The sequence below is a fragment of the Oryctolagus cuniculus genome, chromosome 13, assembly GCF_051225735.1.
Source record: "Oryctolagus cuniculus isolate XC-2025 breed Fujian yellow rabbit chromosome 13, ASM5122573v1, whole genome shotgun sequence".
Classification (NCBI taxonomy): Eukaryota; Metazoa; Chordata; class Mammalia; order Lagomorpha; family Leporidae; genus Oryctolagus; species Oryctolagus cuniculus.
The window spans coordinates 69,616,006-69,635,833 of record NC_142879.1 but is presented as its reverse complement, the minus strand read 5'-3'; the positions used below and the strand labels follow the sequence as shown (position 1 = coordinate 69,635,833).

General features: G+C 48.6%; 1 protein-coding gene and 1 long non-coding RNA gene across 2 annotated transcripts; both read right to left on the bottom strand.

Annotated features, from left to right (window-relative positions):
- Positions 1–873: 873 nt before the first annotated feature.
- Positions 874–17,716, bottom strand: LOC127485864 (phytanoyl-CoA dioxygenase, peroxisomal-like). Its single transcript, XM_089311741.1, has 3 exons — positions 17,540–17,716; positions 14,055–14,204; positions 874–1,015 (listed from the first exon to the last, which is right to left on the bottom strand). The coding sequence occupies exons 1-3, from the start codon at positions 17,630–17,632 to the stop codon at positions 1,004–1,006; spliced, it is 255 nt and encodes an 84-aa protein (XP_089167867.1). The 5' UTR covers positions 17,633–17,716; the 3' UTR covers positions 874–1,003.
- On the bottom strand, positions 9,495–11,424 carry LOC149122651 (uncharacterized). Its single transcript, XR_016219119.1, has 2 exons — positions 11,290–11,424; positions 9,495–9,813 (listed from the first exon to the last, which is right to left on the bottom strand). It is a non-coding gene; the product is annotated as an uncharacterized LOC149122651 (long non-coding RNA).
- Positions 17,717–19,828: the final 2,112 nt, after the last annotated feature.

The following is a 19,828-nucleotide window of genomic DNA, read 5'->3' as shown; positions in this document are numbered from 1 at the left end:
CACTGAAGTCCATACAAACAAGAGGATTCCTCATCTTAACCACGAATGTATTCTGGCGGTTTTTTTTTTTTAATTTAAGACTCTTTCATGAGTATATGCCACCACGCACCTAAATTCTAGTCCAGACCATTATTCCTCCTAATATTCGCCCTCTCCCACCCATCACCAGATTCTGATGTCAAAAAGAACACAGGACAGTCCCAATGAAGCAGCTCAGTCACACACAGGCTGCTGGGCCTGGAAGCCCATACACAGCAGGAGGCTGCCACGGCCACAGGAGACTGACCTCAAAGTGGGGTCACATGCACAGACTGGGCCCACACCCTTGTCCTGATGTTTCCAGGCAGGTCCCATGCATGAGGCCAAACATGTTTGACAGGCCTTGCTCACAGCAGCCATCTTGGCCAGCACAGGAAGGTTGTGGATCACAAATGACACCTCGTTCCTCTGCTGCTTGGCTAGGTTCTGTGTGTGGCCCAGGATCCCGAAGCCTGTGAGCAGCCTGGTCTCTAACTGGTGCCCATATGGGATGCTGGCACTTGCAAGCAGTGGCTTTGCCCATTACGCCACAACACTGGTGCCTAGAGGAAAACTCGTCACCCAACTACATTGTGGGTTCGGTTTTATTATAAAATCAAATCAGCCCACAAGACTTCCTATCATCAGAAATCTGACTTTATTTTTCAGGTCAACCTGCAAATACAATTAACCTGCAAATACACCCACTGAGACAATCATGTCACCTCCAACTTCAAAGACAAATAGGCAGGCACAGCGCCTTGCTGTCAGTTTCTCTCGGGGCTGCAGTCAGCTCCGTTGCTTGAAGGTTTTCTCACTGCTGCTTCCTTACTCTGTTGTCACCCGACTTTGTCATCGGAAGAACATCCACCTGGAGGTTTTCACTCCCTTGAGGAATGAACCTTGATGAGGTCCATACATTGGGGGCTTGGAGGAAGAGCTGTTTGTCTTTTTCTTCCAATGTTTTTTAAATTATTTTAAAGATTTATTTATTCATCTGCAAAAGATTGGGTGAGGGGGAAAGAGAAATATTCCACCTTCTGGTTCACTCCCCAAATGCCTGCAATAGCGAGGATTGGGCCGGGAGCCAGGACCTGCATCCGCCAGTCCCTATTTTTACTTATTTGAAAGGCCAAGAGAGAGAGAGACAGAGATCTTCCATCTTCTGGTTCACTTCCTAAATGGGCCAGGCCAAAGCCAAGAGCCTAGAATTCAATCCAGGTCTACCATGTGGATGCCAAGGCCCCAAGCATTTCAGCCAACACCTGCTGCTTCCCAGGGAGTGCATTGGCAGGAAGCTGGAGGCGGATATGGAATGCAGTGTTTTAGCAGTGAGGCGAAACTCCCACTCTGGTCTGAGCTACCGGTAAGTGCACAGTTCAGCAGCATTGCATGCATTCCTCACATTGCACAACCACCACTGCTACCTATCCCCAGAGCTCTTTTTCTTTCCAGCTTGTAAAACTGAGCCCTGCACCCATCAACAATAGCTTGCCATTACACCTCCCAAGAACCAGCAGCCACCATTCCATGTTCTGTCTAGGAATTGGACTACTCTAGGCACCTCATGTAAGTAGAATTAGATAGTATTTGTTCTTTTGTGTCTGGCGTATTTCACTAAGCATAAACTCAAGGTTCATCCACCTCAGAGCCTGTGTCAGAGTTTCCTTCCTTGTTTAGGCTGAACAATATAGTGTATGTTATGGGGCAGCCGTGGTGATGCAGCAGGTTAAGCCACTTGTTACTCTCTCTCTCTTTTATTTTTTTTTTTTACCAGACATAACCTACTGGGTATGAGGATTTGATTTACACTGTGCTGCTTGTCTTATGTTAAAAAGTGGAAAGGATTGGAAAGCCCACACCTCCTCCGTCCCTGGGCACATGTCAGAACAGTTTCAGGAAAGAGTGGATGGAGATTGAGCGAGAACTTGGTGCTCAAAACCAGGGCCACTGCACCTGCAGAGACTTCACAGACACCTCCCTCTCTGACCTCGGGAAGGCGTAGGAAGAAGAGAGAAGGTCTGAGAAGGCAAAGCGTGCACAGAGTTAGACATCAAGGACAGGAAGAGAACCAGCAAAGGAGACTGAGAAGGAACCCCCCGGAGGCTCTAGGAGAGTGGGGTTGAGAGCCCGCAGGGGAGGGCCAGGGAGATGAGTTGCTGGCAGGAGGCATCCCGCACATCTGGGGAACCTGGGCACTGACTCTCAGTGGGGTCTTTATGGCCTTGGAAACACCTTCTTTCAGGGGTCCTCAGAGTAGGTTTGGTGGGGTCAATCGGCAGAGAAGAGAGAGTACCCCTCATGTTCTGGGGTCACCCTGGCCTCCTCTCTTCCTCTCACCATCACATCTAACTCCGCTGCTTCTGTGTCTTCAACAAGGTCCACTGTGTCCATTCCTGCATTCTGCATTTGCTATGGCTGAGGCTGTCATTTCAAACCCTCCCATGCTGCTTTCCCTGTCGGGAGTGCCCGTTTTCTCCCCCTTAGCATCCTGTAAACTGTTTCCGGAGTCATCTGTCCACAATGCAAATCAGATCACATTGTCCCTCCACCGAAAGCCCACAAGCAGGGCTCAGCACAGCAATGGCACGTGCCACTCCCTTCTCTGGCAGCAGAGCTGAGATGTCATCCAAGTATCTGCCAACCATGTGCATCTCGACCCATCTCCAGCCCCTGGGGTAGGGCTTGATGAGTCAACTCAGTTAAGTAAGTCCCCTTGCTAATCATTGATTTAACAAGGGGTGCATGAACTTGATGGTGTGGAGGAAGGAACCTTATGGGGTGTATGAGATTTGGGGAAAGGTTTCTTAGTTCTTAGTTTTTACAAAGAAACAAATATAAAGAAAGGATTCTAATCCCTTGAAAGGAGACAAAAGGGCAGGCACAGCAGGTTAGAGCCCTGGCCTACAATGCTGGCATCCCATATGGTCGCCAGTTCAAGTCCCACCTCCACTTCCCATGCACCACTTCCAATCCAGCTCCCTGCTAATGCACCTGGGAAAGCAGCAGATGATGGTCCAAGTGCTTGAGCCCTTGTACCCATGTGGGAGACCCCAAGGAAGCTCCTGGCTCCTGGCTTCAGCCTGGCCCAGCCCCGGCTGCTGCAGCCATTAGGGAGTGAACCAGCATCCAGCAGAGGCCCTAGCCAGCACAGGGGCCTCAGGGACAGGGCTGGGGATTAGAGATCTCACAGATCCCAACAGTCATAGCCCAGCCTGTCCCTTTGCACTGTGCCCACCCGCTCTGCACCCCTGGCTCCCAGCCTCATTTGGGGCAAATCCCTGTGCCCCAGAACATCTGCAAACAACAAAGTCCATTTTCTGTTCTCAGGGTCTGGGTCAGCTTCTGATGTTTGCAACCAAAACAGCTGACTGCTCCTGACATACACGCTTACCCAGAATCCATGAAGAGATCACATCTCCCCTCGTGCCTTCAAGCAGTTCCCTTCTGGGCAGCAATGACACAGAACTGGCAAAGGATGGGGCTTAACAGGTGACTCCACGCAACTCAATTCAAAACCGGCCACTTCAAGAAAACAAAAGGAGCCGTTCTGTACACCCAGGAGGGTGTACAGAGGGAGAGGCTGGCAGAACCTTCTGCCCATTTGTAAGAGCAGTGAGGAACGGGTCCCCCAAAGCACCGCTCCTCAGGTGGGGGTGCTGCTTGCCAAGGTGCAGGGCTGTTTGCTTTGCTGAAGTTGTATGTTCATCTAGAGCAGAGCAGGCAGACCAGAGCCCCAGCCTCAGGCCTGGCAGACGGCCTCTTTGTAAATAGAGTTTTGTTGGGTCCCAGCCACGCTCCTTGAGGTCCTGTTGTCTCTGGCAGCCTTCCTGCCCCAACGGCAGAGTGGAATCAATGCAGCAGATGTGGCCTGGGCTGCATGGGGGAAAATACTGACCATCCGGGTCTTGACAGGACAAGCTTGCAGGCTCCTGACCCAGGGCCCAAGTATGCACCTGACTCGATGGAAAATTCTGCTTGTACCAGAGGGTCTTCACAAGGTTCATAGAAAATGCATGTTATGAAAACAGGGCACATGGATTTCAAATTGTGGCACCCAAATACATGTGTTTTATTTCCATTTTCTACCCACTTTTTTTAAAGGACTTTCGTTGTCCTGGGTCCATTCTCTGTTGCTCTAAATTTCTTCCTGTTTATTGTCTCTTTTTCTTTTTCTCTGGAGAGTTGTTTATTTATTGGAAAGGCAGAGTGATGGAGAGGAGAGAGGGAGAGACACTGGCTCACTCTCCAGATGGCCTCAACAGCCTGGTCAGGGCCAGGCAAAACTGGAAGGCTGGGGCTCCATCCGGGTCTCCCACACGGATGACAGGGGCCCAAGTACTTGGGCTGTCTTCTGCTGCCATCCAAGGTAGATAGCAAGAAGCTGGGTCAGAAGCAGAGCATCAGGGACTCGAACCTGCTACTAGAAGTAGCCACTTCACCAGCTACACCACAACATTGGCCACCCTGTTCATTGTTTCAATTTAAAAATTCATTTTAGTTTCTACACATTTGTGTGATTTACATGAAAATCAAAGGAATAAAAAAGTCCTAAAAAAGAAGAAGAAGAAGAAGAAGAAGAAGAAAAGGCCAGCGCTGCAACTCACTAGGCTAATCTTACGCCTGCGGCACTGGCACCCCGGGTTCTAGTCCCGGTCGGGGTGCTGGATTCTGTCCCAGTCAGAAACCATGACCCCTATGCAAGAGACATAGAAAAAAACAAAGCAGACCCATGGTGTATTCAAACTGTGTAGAAGAACTGATCGGTTGCTGTGCACTTCCTATATAAGTTCCTAATACCCAGACCTGGATGGACCCCTCCCTGGAGGACCCCTCCTGAAAAATGGAAGTCTGCTTCTCAATAAAATCAGCTTAAACTTACTTTTCTCACCCTATTTGCTGTCCACATCATGATTCTTCCTTGTGGTGAGACAAAGGCCCAACTCCAAACTCCTATAACACCTGGGCCCCTACCCCCAGTGTGAAGACCTGAAAGAAGCTCCTGGCTCCTAACAAAGAGAAAGGCCTTCCATCTTATGGTTTATTTCTCAGATGGCTGCAACACCCAGGGCAGGGCAAGGCCAAAGCCAGGTACCAGGAGCTTCATCTGGGTCTCCCACATAGGTGCTGGAGTCCAAGTACATGGGCCATCTTCCACTGCTTTCCCAGGGACATTAGCAGGGAGCTAGATAGGAAATGCAGCACTCAGGACTCAAACCATGACCCATATGGTAAGCCAGTAATGCAGGTGGCTGCTTTACTTGCTACGCCACAATATTGGTCCCCATGACTTTTTTTTAATGACTTTTTTTAAAGACTTATTTATTTCACAGGCAGAATCAGAGAGAGAGAGAGAGAGAGAGAATGAGAATCTTCCATCTGCTGGTTCACTCCCCAGTTGACCACACTGCTAGGGTCGGGCCAGGCTGAAGCCAGGAGCCGGGAACTCCACAGGGATCTTCTGTGTGGGTGACAGGGGCCCAAGCCCTTGGGCCATCCTCCACTGCCTTCATAGGCGCCTCACTAGGAAGCTGCATCAGATATAGAGCACCCAGGACTCAAGCCAGCATTTACATGGGATGCCAGCCTTGCAAGCAGTGGCTTAACCTGCTGTGCCACAATGCCAGCCCCTGGCCAAGGCTTTCTGCCTCCACGTTGGTCAGTCACAGGGGAAAGGGCGTGACCTTGGTGGAGGCAGCTCTGCCGCGGAGGCCATTCCCAAAGAGGCTGGCATTTGAAGGCTGTTTACTGACAGTCCTAGCAGCGGCAGGAATTGTGTTCTGTATTACTGAGAGGAATCTGGGCTGTGCAGCACTCCCCACCCCACCCCACCCTCGCCGCAATATATCATCCTGTGAGTCCCGTACAAACAGCCTACAGAGCAGTCATATTGTAGATACTTTATAGATGAGGAAACAGGCTCCGAGAGGTCAGCTTGCTGGGAATTGGTGGGCCTGGGGTCGCACAGCCTCTGCTGTTGTGTGAAACCCTTCCTCTTGCAAAGCATCCAGCCTGCAGGCCTGGCGACCTTCAGGGAAGGAGGTCCACGGGAAGGCTGCCCCAGGGCTTCATTTACGAGGCGTTCCTCCTTAGAGCCTGCCAAGATCTCTCCTGATTTATCAACGTGGCCCTCATGAGCACGGAAAACGGCTTTTTAACGTCTCCTCAGCCTCTTCACCAACTCCTTCATTAGGTTTCTCTAAGCTTCCAGGCTTCAATCTAACTTGAGCCCAAACAGGTGCATTCATTGGAGTCATTGTGAAGTCACAGTCTGTGTTGGAATGAGAAGGCCATGCCAAGGTGGCCACTGGCAAGCGAGCGTCAGTTACTCAGGAATGGCTTTGAAACCCACCTGGCTTTAGAAGCTGCCTGGCAACAGGCTGTGATTGGTTGGGGCATAGACCGCCCCTTGACCAGATTGGCTGCTCTTGGCTATATAACATGTGGTTCCAACTGTAATAAACGATCTGCGGGTTAACGCCCTGGCCTGAAGCGCCAACATCCTATATGGCGCTGGTTTTAGTCCTGGCTGCTCCATTTCTGATCCAGCTCTCTGCTATGGCCTGGGATACCAGTAGAAGATGGCCCAAGTCCTTGGGCCCCTGCACCTGCATGGGAGACCCAGAAGAAGCTCCTGGCTCCTGGCTTCGGATCGAGAAGCTCTGGACGTTGCAGTCATCTGGGGAGGAAACCAGCAGACAGAAGACCTCTCTCTCTGTCTCTACCTCTCTCTGTAACTCTTTCAAATAAATAAAATCAATCTTTTTAAAAAATGGCATATGGGTGCTGACGCTGTGGTACAGTGGATTAAAGCCTTGGCGTGCAGTGCCAGCATCCTCTATGGGCACCAGTTCGGGTCTCTGCTGCTCCACTTCTGATCCAGTTCTCTGCTATGGCCTGGGAGGGCAGCAGAGGATGGCCCAAGTCCTTGGGCCCCAGCACCTGCATGAGAGACCCCGAAGAAGCTGCTGGCTTCGGATTGGCTCAGCTTCAGCAGTTGCAGCCATTTGTGGAGTGAACCAGTGGATGGAAGACCTCTCTCTCTCTGTCTCTACCTCTCTCTAACTCTGCCTCTCAAATAAGTAAATCTTAAATAAAAAAAACAGTTTATGTTGGGTTGGTGTTGTGGTATAACATGCTAAGCTGTTGCCTGCAGCACCGGCATCCCATATGAGCACCAACTTGAGTCCTTGCTACTCCACTTCTGATCCAGCTCCCTGCTAATGTGCCTGGGAAAGCAGCAGAAGATGGCCCAAGTGTTTGGGTCCCTGTACCCATATGTGAGACCCAGAAAAGCTCCTTGCTTTGGACTGGTCCAGCTCCAGCCATTATGGCCATTGGGGAGTGAACCAGCAGATGGAAGATTCTCTCTCTACTTCTCTCACTGTAACTCTGCCTTTCAAATAAATAAAATGAGTCTTTTTTAAACAAAAGTTATGGAAAAAACAAACCTGATTTATGTGGAAGAGTTTCCATTAGGGGCATTTTACAATTGAAAAAAAAAAAAGAACACAGGAATGAAAGGTGAGTCGAGGAAGGCTTGCACTGTAGACAGTGAGCAAAGACCTTTGATTTTCCTAAGCTGGGAGTCCCAAAATTCATACAAGGGAAGCCTTTCCTTTTGTTTCGTTTTGTGCTTTGTTTGAGCATTAACTTCTAGATTAGTCTCTGCTGAAAGGAACAGCAGCCCAGGCCAAGTCCAGCCTCTGAGGCACCAGGCAGCCCTCATTCTGCCAAGCACCAGTGCCATCCCCTTTACAGCTCCTCCTCACTCCTCCACTCGCCTGGGATCCACACGGACGATGAGCAGTGCCCATTTCCTCAGCTGTTCTTTTCCTTCATGGACAAAACCATGGATAAAATGTGACGTCCTGATTGGTTGGCTTTCACTCACAAATACACATGGACAGAAACATCTTGTGCTATCTACTTTTCCTACAGAAGTTTTTTTTTTTTTTGGTCTTTATTTTTTAATGTACTTATTTATTTGAAAGCCAGTGTTACAGAGGCAGAGAGAGAGAGAGAGAGAGAAAGAAAGTCTTCCATATACTGGTTCATTCCCCAAATGGCCACAACAGCCAGAGTCTGCCAATCCAAGCCAGGAGCCAGGAGCTTCTTCAGGGTCTCCCATGCAGGTACAGGGGCCCAAGGACTTGAGCCATCTTCTACTGCTTTCCCAGGCCATAGCAGAGAGCTGGATCAGAAATGGAGCAGCCAGGACTTCAACCAGCACCCATATGGGATGCCAGCACTGAAGGTGGCGGCTTTACCCACTATGCCACAGCACCGGCCCCAAATCCACTCTTTTCAAACAAGCTCCACCCACTATGCCACAATGCCACACACACACACACCCTTTTTTTTAACACTGACGTTTGAAACCAGCTTGGGAAGTTTAGTCCAGAACAAAACAGTGTTGCCTAAGTGCTATCTATTCACACTGGCATTCCTTCTTTACATTTTAGCGCCATTCCACATCCAGTCTGCTCAAATCCTCCCCAGGAGTCCCTTGGCAACCCTGGTTTCCAGATGGAACAAGTCCTAAACAAGGTGTCCCTACAAAGAAACCGACCAGAAAGGTGATGCTAGATTTGGGGACATTTCTGCTTAGCAGAATGGCAAGAAAGCGACCCTTTGTTATTTTTTCTCACTAAAGTCCTAACTACAATTTTAAAAATCAAGACTGTGTTTCCTTGCTGCCCTCCACTGGTCCAGAAATATGGTGCTGTGGTGAAGTCCTCTCCAGTCCATGGATACTTCCAATCCAGGCAAAAGTACCTAAAACTTTCTCTGTACAATGAAGGAAGTGGTGTTTCATTCATACATGCTCAAGGCTTTGGACTGCCCTGCCCAATAGAACACACCATCTGAACAGAGGAAAAGATCAGAGATAGGAGCTGGCGCTGTGGCAATAGTAGGCTAAGCCACCACCTGCAGTGCAGGCATCCCGTGTGGATGCTGGTTCAAGTCCTGGCTGCTCCACTTCCAATCCAACTCCCTGCTCATGGCTTGGGAAAGCAGTGGAAGATAGCCCAAGTCCTTGGGCCACTTCACTCACATGGGAGACCCAGAAGATGCTCCTGGCTCCTGTCTTTGGCCATGTAGGGAGTAAGCAGTGCATAGAAGATCTCTCTGTCTCTCCCCCTCTCTGTCTGTAACTCTGCCTCTCAAACAAATAAACTAATTTTTAAAAGAACAGAAATACCAGGTGGGTTTCTTAAGGAGGACAGTTGGGTTGAGCAAGTTGTGCAAGAAGGCCTGTATCAGACCCTTACTGTGTCTTTATTATGTCCTCCTGAAGCCTTTAATAAAAGGTCAATGTGTTATATGGTGTTCTCAATTGGAGAAGCATCTGTCACGACAGGAAATTGGTAGGTTGTGGGTTTATCAGGACAGAAATGCAAACCTCAGCTCTTCCTGAGTTCCAAAGCATTCATTTCAGCAACTGAACGAAATAACCGACTTCCACACTGAAATTATGTCAACTATCTTTATTAATCTTGTTGTAACCCCAGATGATTTTCCTTGAGACAATACTATTTCAGTTTTACTGTTTTTACTTCCATCACCACACCCTCATTGCACTGCAGAATTCACTGTATGCAATCAAGTACCTGAGCCATGGTTTGTGATTTTGTTAACGAGTGATAGCACAGATGACACCATCACAAGGGAAGGGTTTTCTTCTGACACCTGGTTTTGTTTTGGGTTCCTGTAGGAGAGTTTTAGCAAAGGGTGGTTTCAAAGGTTGACTCGTTCCCCCTTCACAAGTCGACTTCGAAATATAAAAATATCCTGGAAATAAGGCCAAACAGAAGGAATTTATGGAACACTTCTATTTGCCTACTCACCATCTACATAGGGTTAAATAGGGGAAAAATTCCCCATAATTGCTACACTGGTTAGTAAGTAAACCATGTTCTGAGACTCCAATTAATCTAATTTCTAAAATAGTGCCACCACACTAAGTCAGTGGGGGCCCACATCGCCAGCCCTGGCTGAGGTGGTGCACCTGCTAACTGCAGGGAATGTCTCGTAACATCACCAGTTCCTGAAGAGTTTCCTCTGCACTTCCCTGCCGCCCTTTATGCTGACTGCTTGAGCCATCTAGAACATTCTACTCCTGATTACACCCTGACAGGGAAAACCAGTGTCTTGGGTTACTAATTTTTGTTGCTTTTTTTTCCCTTTGTTTTTTGATGACACAGTTTGAACCTCCTTGTTTAGTATTTATTTCCGGGCAAACAGCAAGGTATGGTGGAAAGAATGATTTTAGAATTAGGCCTCTGAAATCTTATGTTGCTAAGGAAACTTGCACCAACCACCTGACTCTTATGTTCTCCTACACAGCATGGAGCTGTGCTGACTGCTCCTTTCAGTGTGGGAGAAGAAAACAGGAGAATGGACATGAACGTGCTTTGATACCTCACAAAGAATTATAAAGCAGATCACAACAATTAGTACCGCCATTCCCAGTAAGCCTGAGGAACAATGACCTGCTCGATAACTCAATTAAATATAGGAGGCATTTATTCAGCATAGCCTTGCTGAATTCAAACATATGTGCAGCTGGACCTCATCATATCTTCAGGGCACTGGTTCCAGGACCCCCAGGGAATACAACATCTAAGGCTGCTCCAGTCCCTCATCTGAGTATCAAGTAGTGTATAAAACCTGAATCTAACCTGTGCACATCCTCCTGCCTACTTCAAGTCATCTTTAGAGTCTTCATAATATTAGTACAATGACTATGCTATGTAAACAACTGTTCAGGATCATTCAGGGACTAATGACACAGATAATTTGTCTGCTGGTCACCGGTAGCTTTGACTGTCTGCTCGTTAATAAGGAACAGGTCTGTATGTATTCAGAACAAGTGGAATATTTTTTCAAATGTTTCTGCTTGTCTTTTATACATTGGATGATTGACTCTACAGACGCAGAACTTGCAATTAAGCAGAGCTGACTGCATACTGTGTTTATCCTGTGTTAAAATTCAGGGTGTCAGATATAAGTCCCAGTGGACAGATTAGGTTGTCTGTGTGAGGCATTTTAAGGACTGAACAAAGGCAAGGGACAAGATTTCGTGGGAAAAATGCCAAGACCTGCCAGCTGGGGTCACACCTGCAGGTAATGAAGGAAGAAGATTCTCATGCTGGGAAGCTACTTCAGAAGGTGCACTCTGCACCTCCCAGAATTAAACTGGGTGGGAGAACCATGAAGCATCTGAAGACACACCTGACACCTGTACCTAATTTTTCACAAGCATACCTTCAAGTCCACGGTGCCCTCATAGCCCTGGAATTTATCCGCCATTCGTGAAGCTTCCTTCCCAATGTTTTCTTGGATGGTGCCCTCCACATCAATGTAGTGGCAGTCGGCACTGGCGTAATGGCAGGAAATGGCCTATAGAGAGTGGTGAAATTGAGAAACACATCCCATTGCTGCCAGCAACCAACCAGGCAGGGAGGCCTTCTCTTACCCAGCCAATTCTACACTGGAAGCCTGCTCCATGGGACACAAAATCAGTGTCTCTGTAGCTCAGCTCCATCCCTCTCCCAGGACCCCAGTTAAAAGCTAACTGAAAATTTACAAATGGTTTTTAACCAGGTGTGATAACTGAGGCAGCTGAGCCGATCATTGTTTTTTAAAAGGTGTAGATGGGGGGCTGGTGCTGTGGCATAGTGAACTAAGCCTTTGCCTATATCACCAGCGTCCCATATGGGCACTGGTTCATGTCCTGGCTGCTCCTCTTCCAATCCAGCTCTCTGCTAGGGCCTGGGAAGGTAGTAGAAGATGGCCTAATTACTTGGTCCCCTGCACCCATGTGTGGACTTGGAAGAAGCTCCTGGCTCCTGGCTTCAGATCAACCCAGCTCTGGCCATTGCAGCCAATTGGGGAGGGAACCAGTGGATGGAAGACCTCTCTTGGGAAAGCACTTGGGTCCTTGCCCCACACAGACTTCCAGGATTCTGCTTTCAGCCTGGCCCAGCTCTGGCTATTGCAGCCATTTGAGGAGTGAACCAGTGCATCAAAGATTCTCTCTCTCTCTCTCTCTCTCTCTTTCTCTGTCACTTTGCCTTTTAAATAAAAAATACATCTTTAAGAAAAGAAAAGGTATAGAGGGGACAGGAAACACAATCCCCTAGGTGAGAGAACTTTGCCATGGGATTTTCCTAAGCCCCACAAAGCCAGGTATCCCAAGTAGCCCGTCATCTTCTTAGTTCCAAGGCTAGGCCCCCTGCCAAATTTGGGAGGGTTAGTATTCTGATGGCAAGCATGAAAACAAAAGACACCGTGGAAAGAAAACCCATGCCCACCTCCTCGCAAATCAGAGGGAACACTTCAAGGCCAAGGCCGCTGTTTCCTTCAAGGCAAAGGCTTAAGTTATGTGGTTCTTCCCGTTCTGGCAAAGCAATGTTAAAACTCACTGTCTTTGCCACAGGTCAGATATCTTAAGGTGACTGCACCCTGCAGGAGGACTTACTACTTTGCCCAACACATGGAGCTTCCAGAGAGTGGAGTGACAAACTCCATTTCCTTAGGTGAGCCCCCGTGTAGCCACAGCAGAGCCCCAGGCAAAGGCAAACATGTGTGCGCTGGCATTCACATTGTTATGTCATGATGATTAATATTTTTCCAGGGCATTAAGGCTACTGAAAACATCCTGGAGGAACACTGCACAGTCATCTAGTAAAACCCACAGCGACATTTGCATAACTGTCCCTGCACCTCCTCACTCCTGTGGCTCGGAGGGCTGTGTGAGTGCAGAGTCCAATCCCATCTTCTATTTAAGATTCTGGCATTGTTGCACAGGATGGGTTGTTTGTGTTCATTGTGACTTGGGAAAAATGTAAGGGACCTTGATTGCTGAGGTTTTATTGGAATCCTCTCAATTTTAAGTTTTTTTTTTTTTTTTTTTTTTTGAGAGGTCAAGTACAGAGACAGAGAGAGACAGAAAGATCCACCATCTGCTGGTTCACTCCCCAAATGGCCACAATGGCCAGAGCTGGGCCAGGCCAAAGCCAGGAGCTTCATCCGGGTCTCCCATGTGGGTGGAGGGACCCAAGTACTTGGGCCATCTTCCACTGCTTTCCCAGCCATAGCAGACTCTGGATTGGAAGAGGAGCAGCTGGGACACGAACCAGCAGCCATATCGGATGCCAGCACCACAAGCAGAGGCTTAGTCTACTACACCACAGCGCTGGCCTCATCCCCTTAAATTTTGCCCCTGGGAAGGCTGCCTCAACTTGCCTCAGCCTAATCTGGGCCCTACTGAGCCCAGGGAAGAAAATGAATGGATGGAACAGGAAATGTGACCCCTGACCTTTGGCCTCAGAGAGGCTTCAGGGATTGATGGGAACAGCATGATGAACTGGAAAGCCCCACTGGGCCCCAAAGGAGCTCCAGTATTGGGTGTGGACAGCATGTTATCCTGGGAGAATGTGCACCCACGGGACCGTCAGTCTGTGAGACCAAGAAGTCAACCATCCAGGGTGTGTGAGGATCCTCATTCCCTTTTGAATGCAAGCAATGAAATTAAAACCTTCTAAGGCCAAGGGATTAAAAAAGATACATATATATCTCTAGATATATCTCTATATCTATATAGATATAAATATATATAGATACATATATATGGCTGCTGTTCGTTCTGGCTTCAGGGCAATCAATTCAGAATCAATACAACGTGTATTGGATCAATACTGTTTTCCCAGCAGTAATATTAACATGAAGTTCCCTCTGGTTATCCTTTACACAAGCATCTAAATTCCACATTTTTGCCCCAGAAGAAGCCATCCCGAGCACGTTCATGTGTCAGTAGTAATATCCACATGATTAGGATCCTGAGGTCCTCTGGCTTCTCACTGATAAGAGCCAAAAAGGCACAAGGCCCACAAATTGATTTCCTGGTAAACAAACTGGACTAAAGTCCAGTTTAGTTAAAACTCGCACACCCTTCACATTTTCATATATTTTAAAATTTTTGTTTCTAACTCATCAGCTCTGAGAGCTGCAGCAACGTGAACGCATACCTTCCGGAAGCCTTGGGTTCTGTTCCGCCCGGATCCATGGATGAGCAAAGGATGAAAGAAAACTGTGTCCCCCTTCTCCATCACAAGGTGCACGCGGGCGTTGTTCTTCTCGTAGTCCTGGATCCCGTGGTACATTAAATTAACTCCTCCCTGCGACACACAAGAGAAGACACAGCTAAACACGAGGAAGCAGCAGCATCAGTAAAAACTTGTTCAACGGCTCACCACGGGAGCATGGGCACTCTCTGTTCTTCCAAGAGAAAGAGACATCTGAATCAGTCTTGGAAAAGTTTTCAGGGGCCAGCACTGTGGTACATGGGTTAAGCTTTGGCCTATAATGCTCGCATCCCATATTGGCGCCAGTTCGAGTCCTGCCTGCTCCACTTCCAATCCAGCTTCCTGCTAATGTGTCTGAGAAGGCAACAGATGTTGGCCCAAGAACCTGGGTGCCTGCACCAATGTGGGAGACCAGGAAGAAGCTCCTGGCTTTAGCTTGGCCCAACCCCAGCCCTTGGGGAGGGAACCAGCAGATGGAAGTGCTCTCTCACTCCCTCTCACTCCCTGTCGCTCCCTCTCACTCTCTCTCGCGCTCTGTGTGTGTGTGTGTGTGTGTATCTCTGCCTTTCAAATAAATAAAAGAACCTTTAAAAAAAAAAAAAAACAGAAAGAAAGACAAAGTTTTCCATACACAAAAGCCTCTCGGTGCCTGGTTTGAGAAGTCATGTGTTGGTATTAAAATCTTTGAAATTTCATGACTGAGTCAAACAGGAAGCCACAGATGGGCTTTGCTTTTTGGATCAGTACAGGGGTCACCCTTATCCGCCCTCCTCCTGACCCTGCCAGCTGACTCTGTAACAGTCTTTGCCAGCAGTGTCCTCTCCCAGAGCTCGCGAACATTCTTCTCCATTACAGGGGCGCGTCTCTGAGAAGCCAGTCCTTCTGAAATAGGGGCAGGGTGGAAATGCTCAATTTGTACTTTATTTACTTTTTGCTCAAAACCATTTATGTCACGTCCTTAGTAAGAAAAAAACCAAAAGAATACATTTGGTGTTTGTTTAAAACTGTTTCCAAAGCAAGTTATCGCTTTAGGTAATGGGTTGCTTCTTTATTGCAGAAACACAAGTGAGAAGCATGTAAAGCTTGCAAGCCTCAGGGTGTGGTTTGGCTTAGCTGTGTAGATGCCTACACTCCACATCAGGGGCCTGAGTTCCATGCCCGCCTCCAGCTTCAACTAATGCCGACCCTGCGAGGCAGCAGAATATGGGGCAAGTACTTGGGTTCCTGGGGCCGGTGCTATGGCACAGTGGGTTAAAGCCTTGGCCTGAAGAGCCAGAACCAGCATCCCATATGAGTGCTAGTTCTAGTCCCGACTGCTCCTCTTCGGAACAGCTCTCTGCTGTGCTCCAGGAGTTCAGTGCAGGATGGCCCAAGTCCTTGGGCCCCTGCACCCACATGGGAGACCCAGAAAAAGCTCCTGGCTCCTGACTTCGGATCTGCACAGCTTTAGCCATTGTGGCCATCTGGGGAGTGAACTAGTGGATGGAAGACCTCTCTCTCTCAGTCTCTACCTCTCTCTGTAACTCTGCCTTTCAAATAAATAAAAATATCTTAAAAATAAATAAAATAATAAGCTGTAAGCTCCTATTTTAAAAAATTACTTGGGTTCCTGCCACCCACATGAGAGACCTGGCCTGAGCTCCCAGCTCCTTGGTCTCTGCCACTGCGGGTTTCTGGGGAGCGTGAACCAGTAGATGGGAGTGCATGCATGCGCTGTGTTTGTCTCTGAAAGAAAAAGAGAAGGAAGGAAGGGACAGAGGGAGGGAGGGAGACAGCGAGGGAAAGAGAGGGAGGAGGGAAGGAAGGGAGAGAGGAAAGACAGACAGCGAGAAAGACAATAAAGTTCACAGTGTGGGAGTTTACATGGGTCACTGGGGGGCAGGGAGGCAGGAGCACCCATTCAGCTTCCCAAGGGATCCCAAATCCCATGCCTCTGTCTGCGCCCACTTCCCTGCTGCAGAGTGGTGAACCTTGACCCAGTGCCCTTCTCTTCTGGCAAAAGGTGGAAACGTGACCCAGGCTCAGCGAGTCAGACCCCCAGCCCTGCAGCTGCCATCACTCTGAGCCCCACAGAGGGGACAGCCCCAGCCTGGCCCTGGAGACCTACAGACATCCCTCGGCCTAAGGCATCCAGAGCCTCTCCTGCTGCTTACTTGCATTAACTCTCACCAAAACCGGAACTTCAATGATGATCTCACAATTCCAAGTTTTTCCAACAGGATCCAGACTCAAATATTTTCACGTAACACTAATCATCCGTGCAAGAATTCTAACTAACGGAGACGAACGTTCAGAGGTTCTTCACTTCTAAAGACCTACAACCCCCACTTCCTGCCGCAGGTGCTCTTCCAGCCCAACCATCTCTCAGGCCTTCCCGACCTCCTCATCTTACGCCTCAAATGCTCATGATCTCCTTCTGGTTCCTCTGGCTCTGGACGCCCACAGCTCCAGTGCATCCTGGGTCAGAGCGTCAGCCTATTCTTCCTCAAGGACCGATCTGATGCCGCCACTCATTGGCTTAAAGGAACATACCAGTCCCCAGCATCTACAGCTGCACGGATGCACAAAGCCAGAAAGTAACTCAGTGTTTACCTGTGATTAAGAGAGCTTATCTCGATTGTGGTGGGGATTGCACAGGGGTGCGTGTGTGTGTGTGTGTGTGTGTGTATCAAAGTGATCATGTTATAGACTCAAAATATGCTCAGTTTGGGGCAAAGATGATGACTGGGAAACCCACATGCCACATCAGAATGCCTGGTTTGAGTCCTGGTTCCTAGGCTTCTGGACCCAGCTTCTTGCTGACGCACATCCTGCGACACAGCAGGTGACAAGTACAGTGTGTCCCTGCCACCTACTGGGGACACCTGTCCAAGCCCTGGCTATTGTGATCATTTGGGGAGTGAATTTGCAGATGGAGGAGCTCTCTCTCTCTCTCCCTCTCTCTCGCACCCTCTCCCCCCCCACCCCTCCCCTCTCTTTCTGTCTCTCTGCCCTTTAAACCAGGCCTCTCTGCTTGGGCCATGCTCCCCCGACCAGCCCTCCGAAGAGCCCTGCTGGCCTTTGCAGTTGGAGCACACGATCCCTTCCTCTTCTCCGCTCTCAGAGCCACGGTCAGCGAGCAGACTCGGGGGGCACGTATCACCCACATCCAGGACTGAAGTGCTTACGTCTTCCTCTGCGATTAGGCCGTGCCATCTCGGGCCCTCCGCAGCACCTGCTCAAGTTCCCCACCTGGGCCGGTTTTCAAACACGTGTTCAAAGGACAACTACACTGGGTGTTTGGTCTGACATCCTCCAACTGATCGCACTTCTAAGTCTCAGGACAGCGCTTGGCTAAGAAAGGCAGTGCCCTCTCCCCTGTATGCTCTTTATGGATGCTGAGTGAAATTTAAAACCGGGAAGGAGATTCGGCTCCTAGACAGACCTACCCCCCACTGCGGGTAGTCGTGCGGCTTCAGGGGGCCTTTGTGGGTGCCGGGAAGCACCACCAGACAACCGTTGTTCCGGTCAATGTGCTCCATCGCGGTCCACGCACAAACAATGAGATTGCTGGGCCGGAAGGGGAAATAGTACAGATCCTGGTGCAAGGGATGACGGGACGTCTTCTTGCCTGAAAGAGAACCTGCTGTTAATAGACGTTCAAGGGCAGACAAGAGGCCCCGTGGTTAAGACACTGGTGAGGACATCTGCATCCCCATTCAGATGCCTGGGTGTGATACTCAGTCCTGGCTCCTAACTCCAGTTTCTTGCCACTCTGCACCCTGGAAGGCACTGGGTGAAGATGGTTCAAGTACCTTAGTTCCTGCCACCCAGGTGGGTACCTGGATTGAGTTCCTGGCCCAGCCCCAGGCATTGCAAGTATCAGGGAGTGAATCAGAAGATGGGCTCTTTCTTGAGAGGGCTCTCGCTCTCTCTCTTTTCTTCTCAGACAAATTTTTTTTAATTTTAAATAAATAATCAAATTAAATCTAATGTCTTAAAAAGACATTTGTCCAAGTCTCAGAATTCCTTATCCTTTGCCTAGAAAACCAGAAAAATGAACTATCCCCAGGAAATGAAACAAAACTACAGAAAAATCAACCTTGAGAGAGAAGCAACCAACTGGATGTCAAATCAAATGCGAAGGGGCCAGTAAGTGGAGTAGCAGTGCCACATCCCATATGGGTGGGGGTTTCAGTCTTGGCTGCTCCACTTCCGATCCAGCTCTGTGCAATGGCCTGAGAAAGCAGTTTACTGTGGCCCAAGTCCTTGGGCCCCTGCACTTGCGTAGGAGACCCAGAAGAAGCTCCTGGCTTTGGATCGGCCCAGCTTTGGTCATTGTGGCCATTTGGGGAGTGAACCAGCCACTACAACTGCAGGAGCAAAGCCAGTCTGAGCCAGAAGCCTGGAAGTTCTGCACCACCAAGGTCAGAACATCAACCTCACATATGTTAATTGAACAATTTTTTCTTGCTTCTCCTTAATAAGAAGAGTCCTGGAGTACTGTGGTGGCACCGCTGGTTAAGTACCACCTACAATGCTGGCATCCTTTATGAGCGCTGGTTCGAGTCCTGAATGCTGCACTTCCAACGCAGCTCCCTTCTGATGCACCTGGGAAGGCAGCAGAAGATGGCCCAAGTGCTTGGGCCCCTGCCACCCACCAGTGAACTCAGGGGGCTTCCATAGCCTTGGCAGCTCATGACAAGAGCCCAGGGTGATTACTGATGCCATAAACAAGAGTGTCAATTTGTTAAGTCAACAACAGGAGTCACTGTGCACTTACTCCTCATGTAGGATCTTTGTCCTTAGTATGCTGTACATTGTGATTTGATGCTATAACTAGTACTCAAACAGTATTTTTCACTTTATGTTTCTGTGTGGGAGCAAACTGTTGAAATCTTTACTTAATGTATGCTAAACTGATATTCTGTATATAAAGAGAAACGAAAATGAATCTTGATGAGACTGGAAGGGGAGAGGGAGTGGGAAAGGGGAGGGTTGTGGTTGGGAGGGACATTATGGGGGGGAAGCCATTGTAATCCATAAGCTGTACTTTGGAAATTTATATTCATTAAATAAAAGATAAAAAAAAAAAAAGAAAGAGGGTTGGAGGGATGTTACGGGGGGGAAAACGCTATAATCCAAAACTGTACTTTTGAAATTTATATTTATTAAATAAAAGTTTAAAAAAATAAAATTAAATAAAAAAAATAAGAAGAGTCCTTTACCAACATCTGGAGGTTTGTTAATCAGCATTGCGTGCATGGCCATAATACTGGGTCCGGTGAAGCACTCCACGTATTTCAAGATCTAAGAAAAATAAGGGGGAGGGGGAGGAACAAAGTTTCATGGGCAATCAGAAGTACAGGCCAGTGGCGCCAAGGCCAGCTACTCTATGACAGGCAAGATGGTAACAGTCAGTATTTCACAACACTGCGAACAAAGCATGGGGGAAAATCCAGAAACTGGAAACCACTCTAAATCTACAACCCGTTGAATTGGGCAGGCTTGTCTGAGTAGCTGGGAATATAACCTGTTTCTCTTCTACAAGAAAGGGGTGCGTTTCTGTAAGGTATCAGCCTAGAAGGCCAGGACCAGCCCTTCTGCCACCCAAAGCCACAGACAGTGCCCAGGGAGAAACGGCTTCCTTTTTCTTCTTGGAGACCCTGCACAAGAACGACCCTGCCTAAGTGGGCCCAAGGGGAGCATCTGGCCCGGCAGCTGGGTTTGAGTCCCAG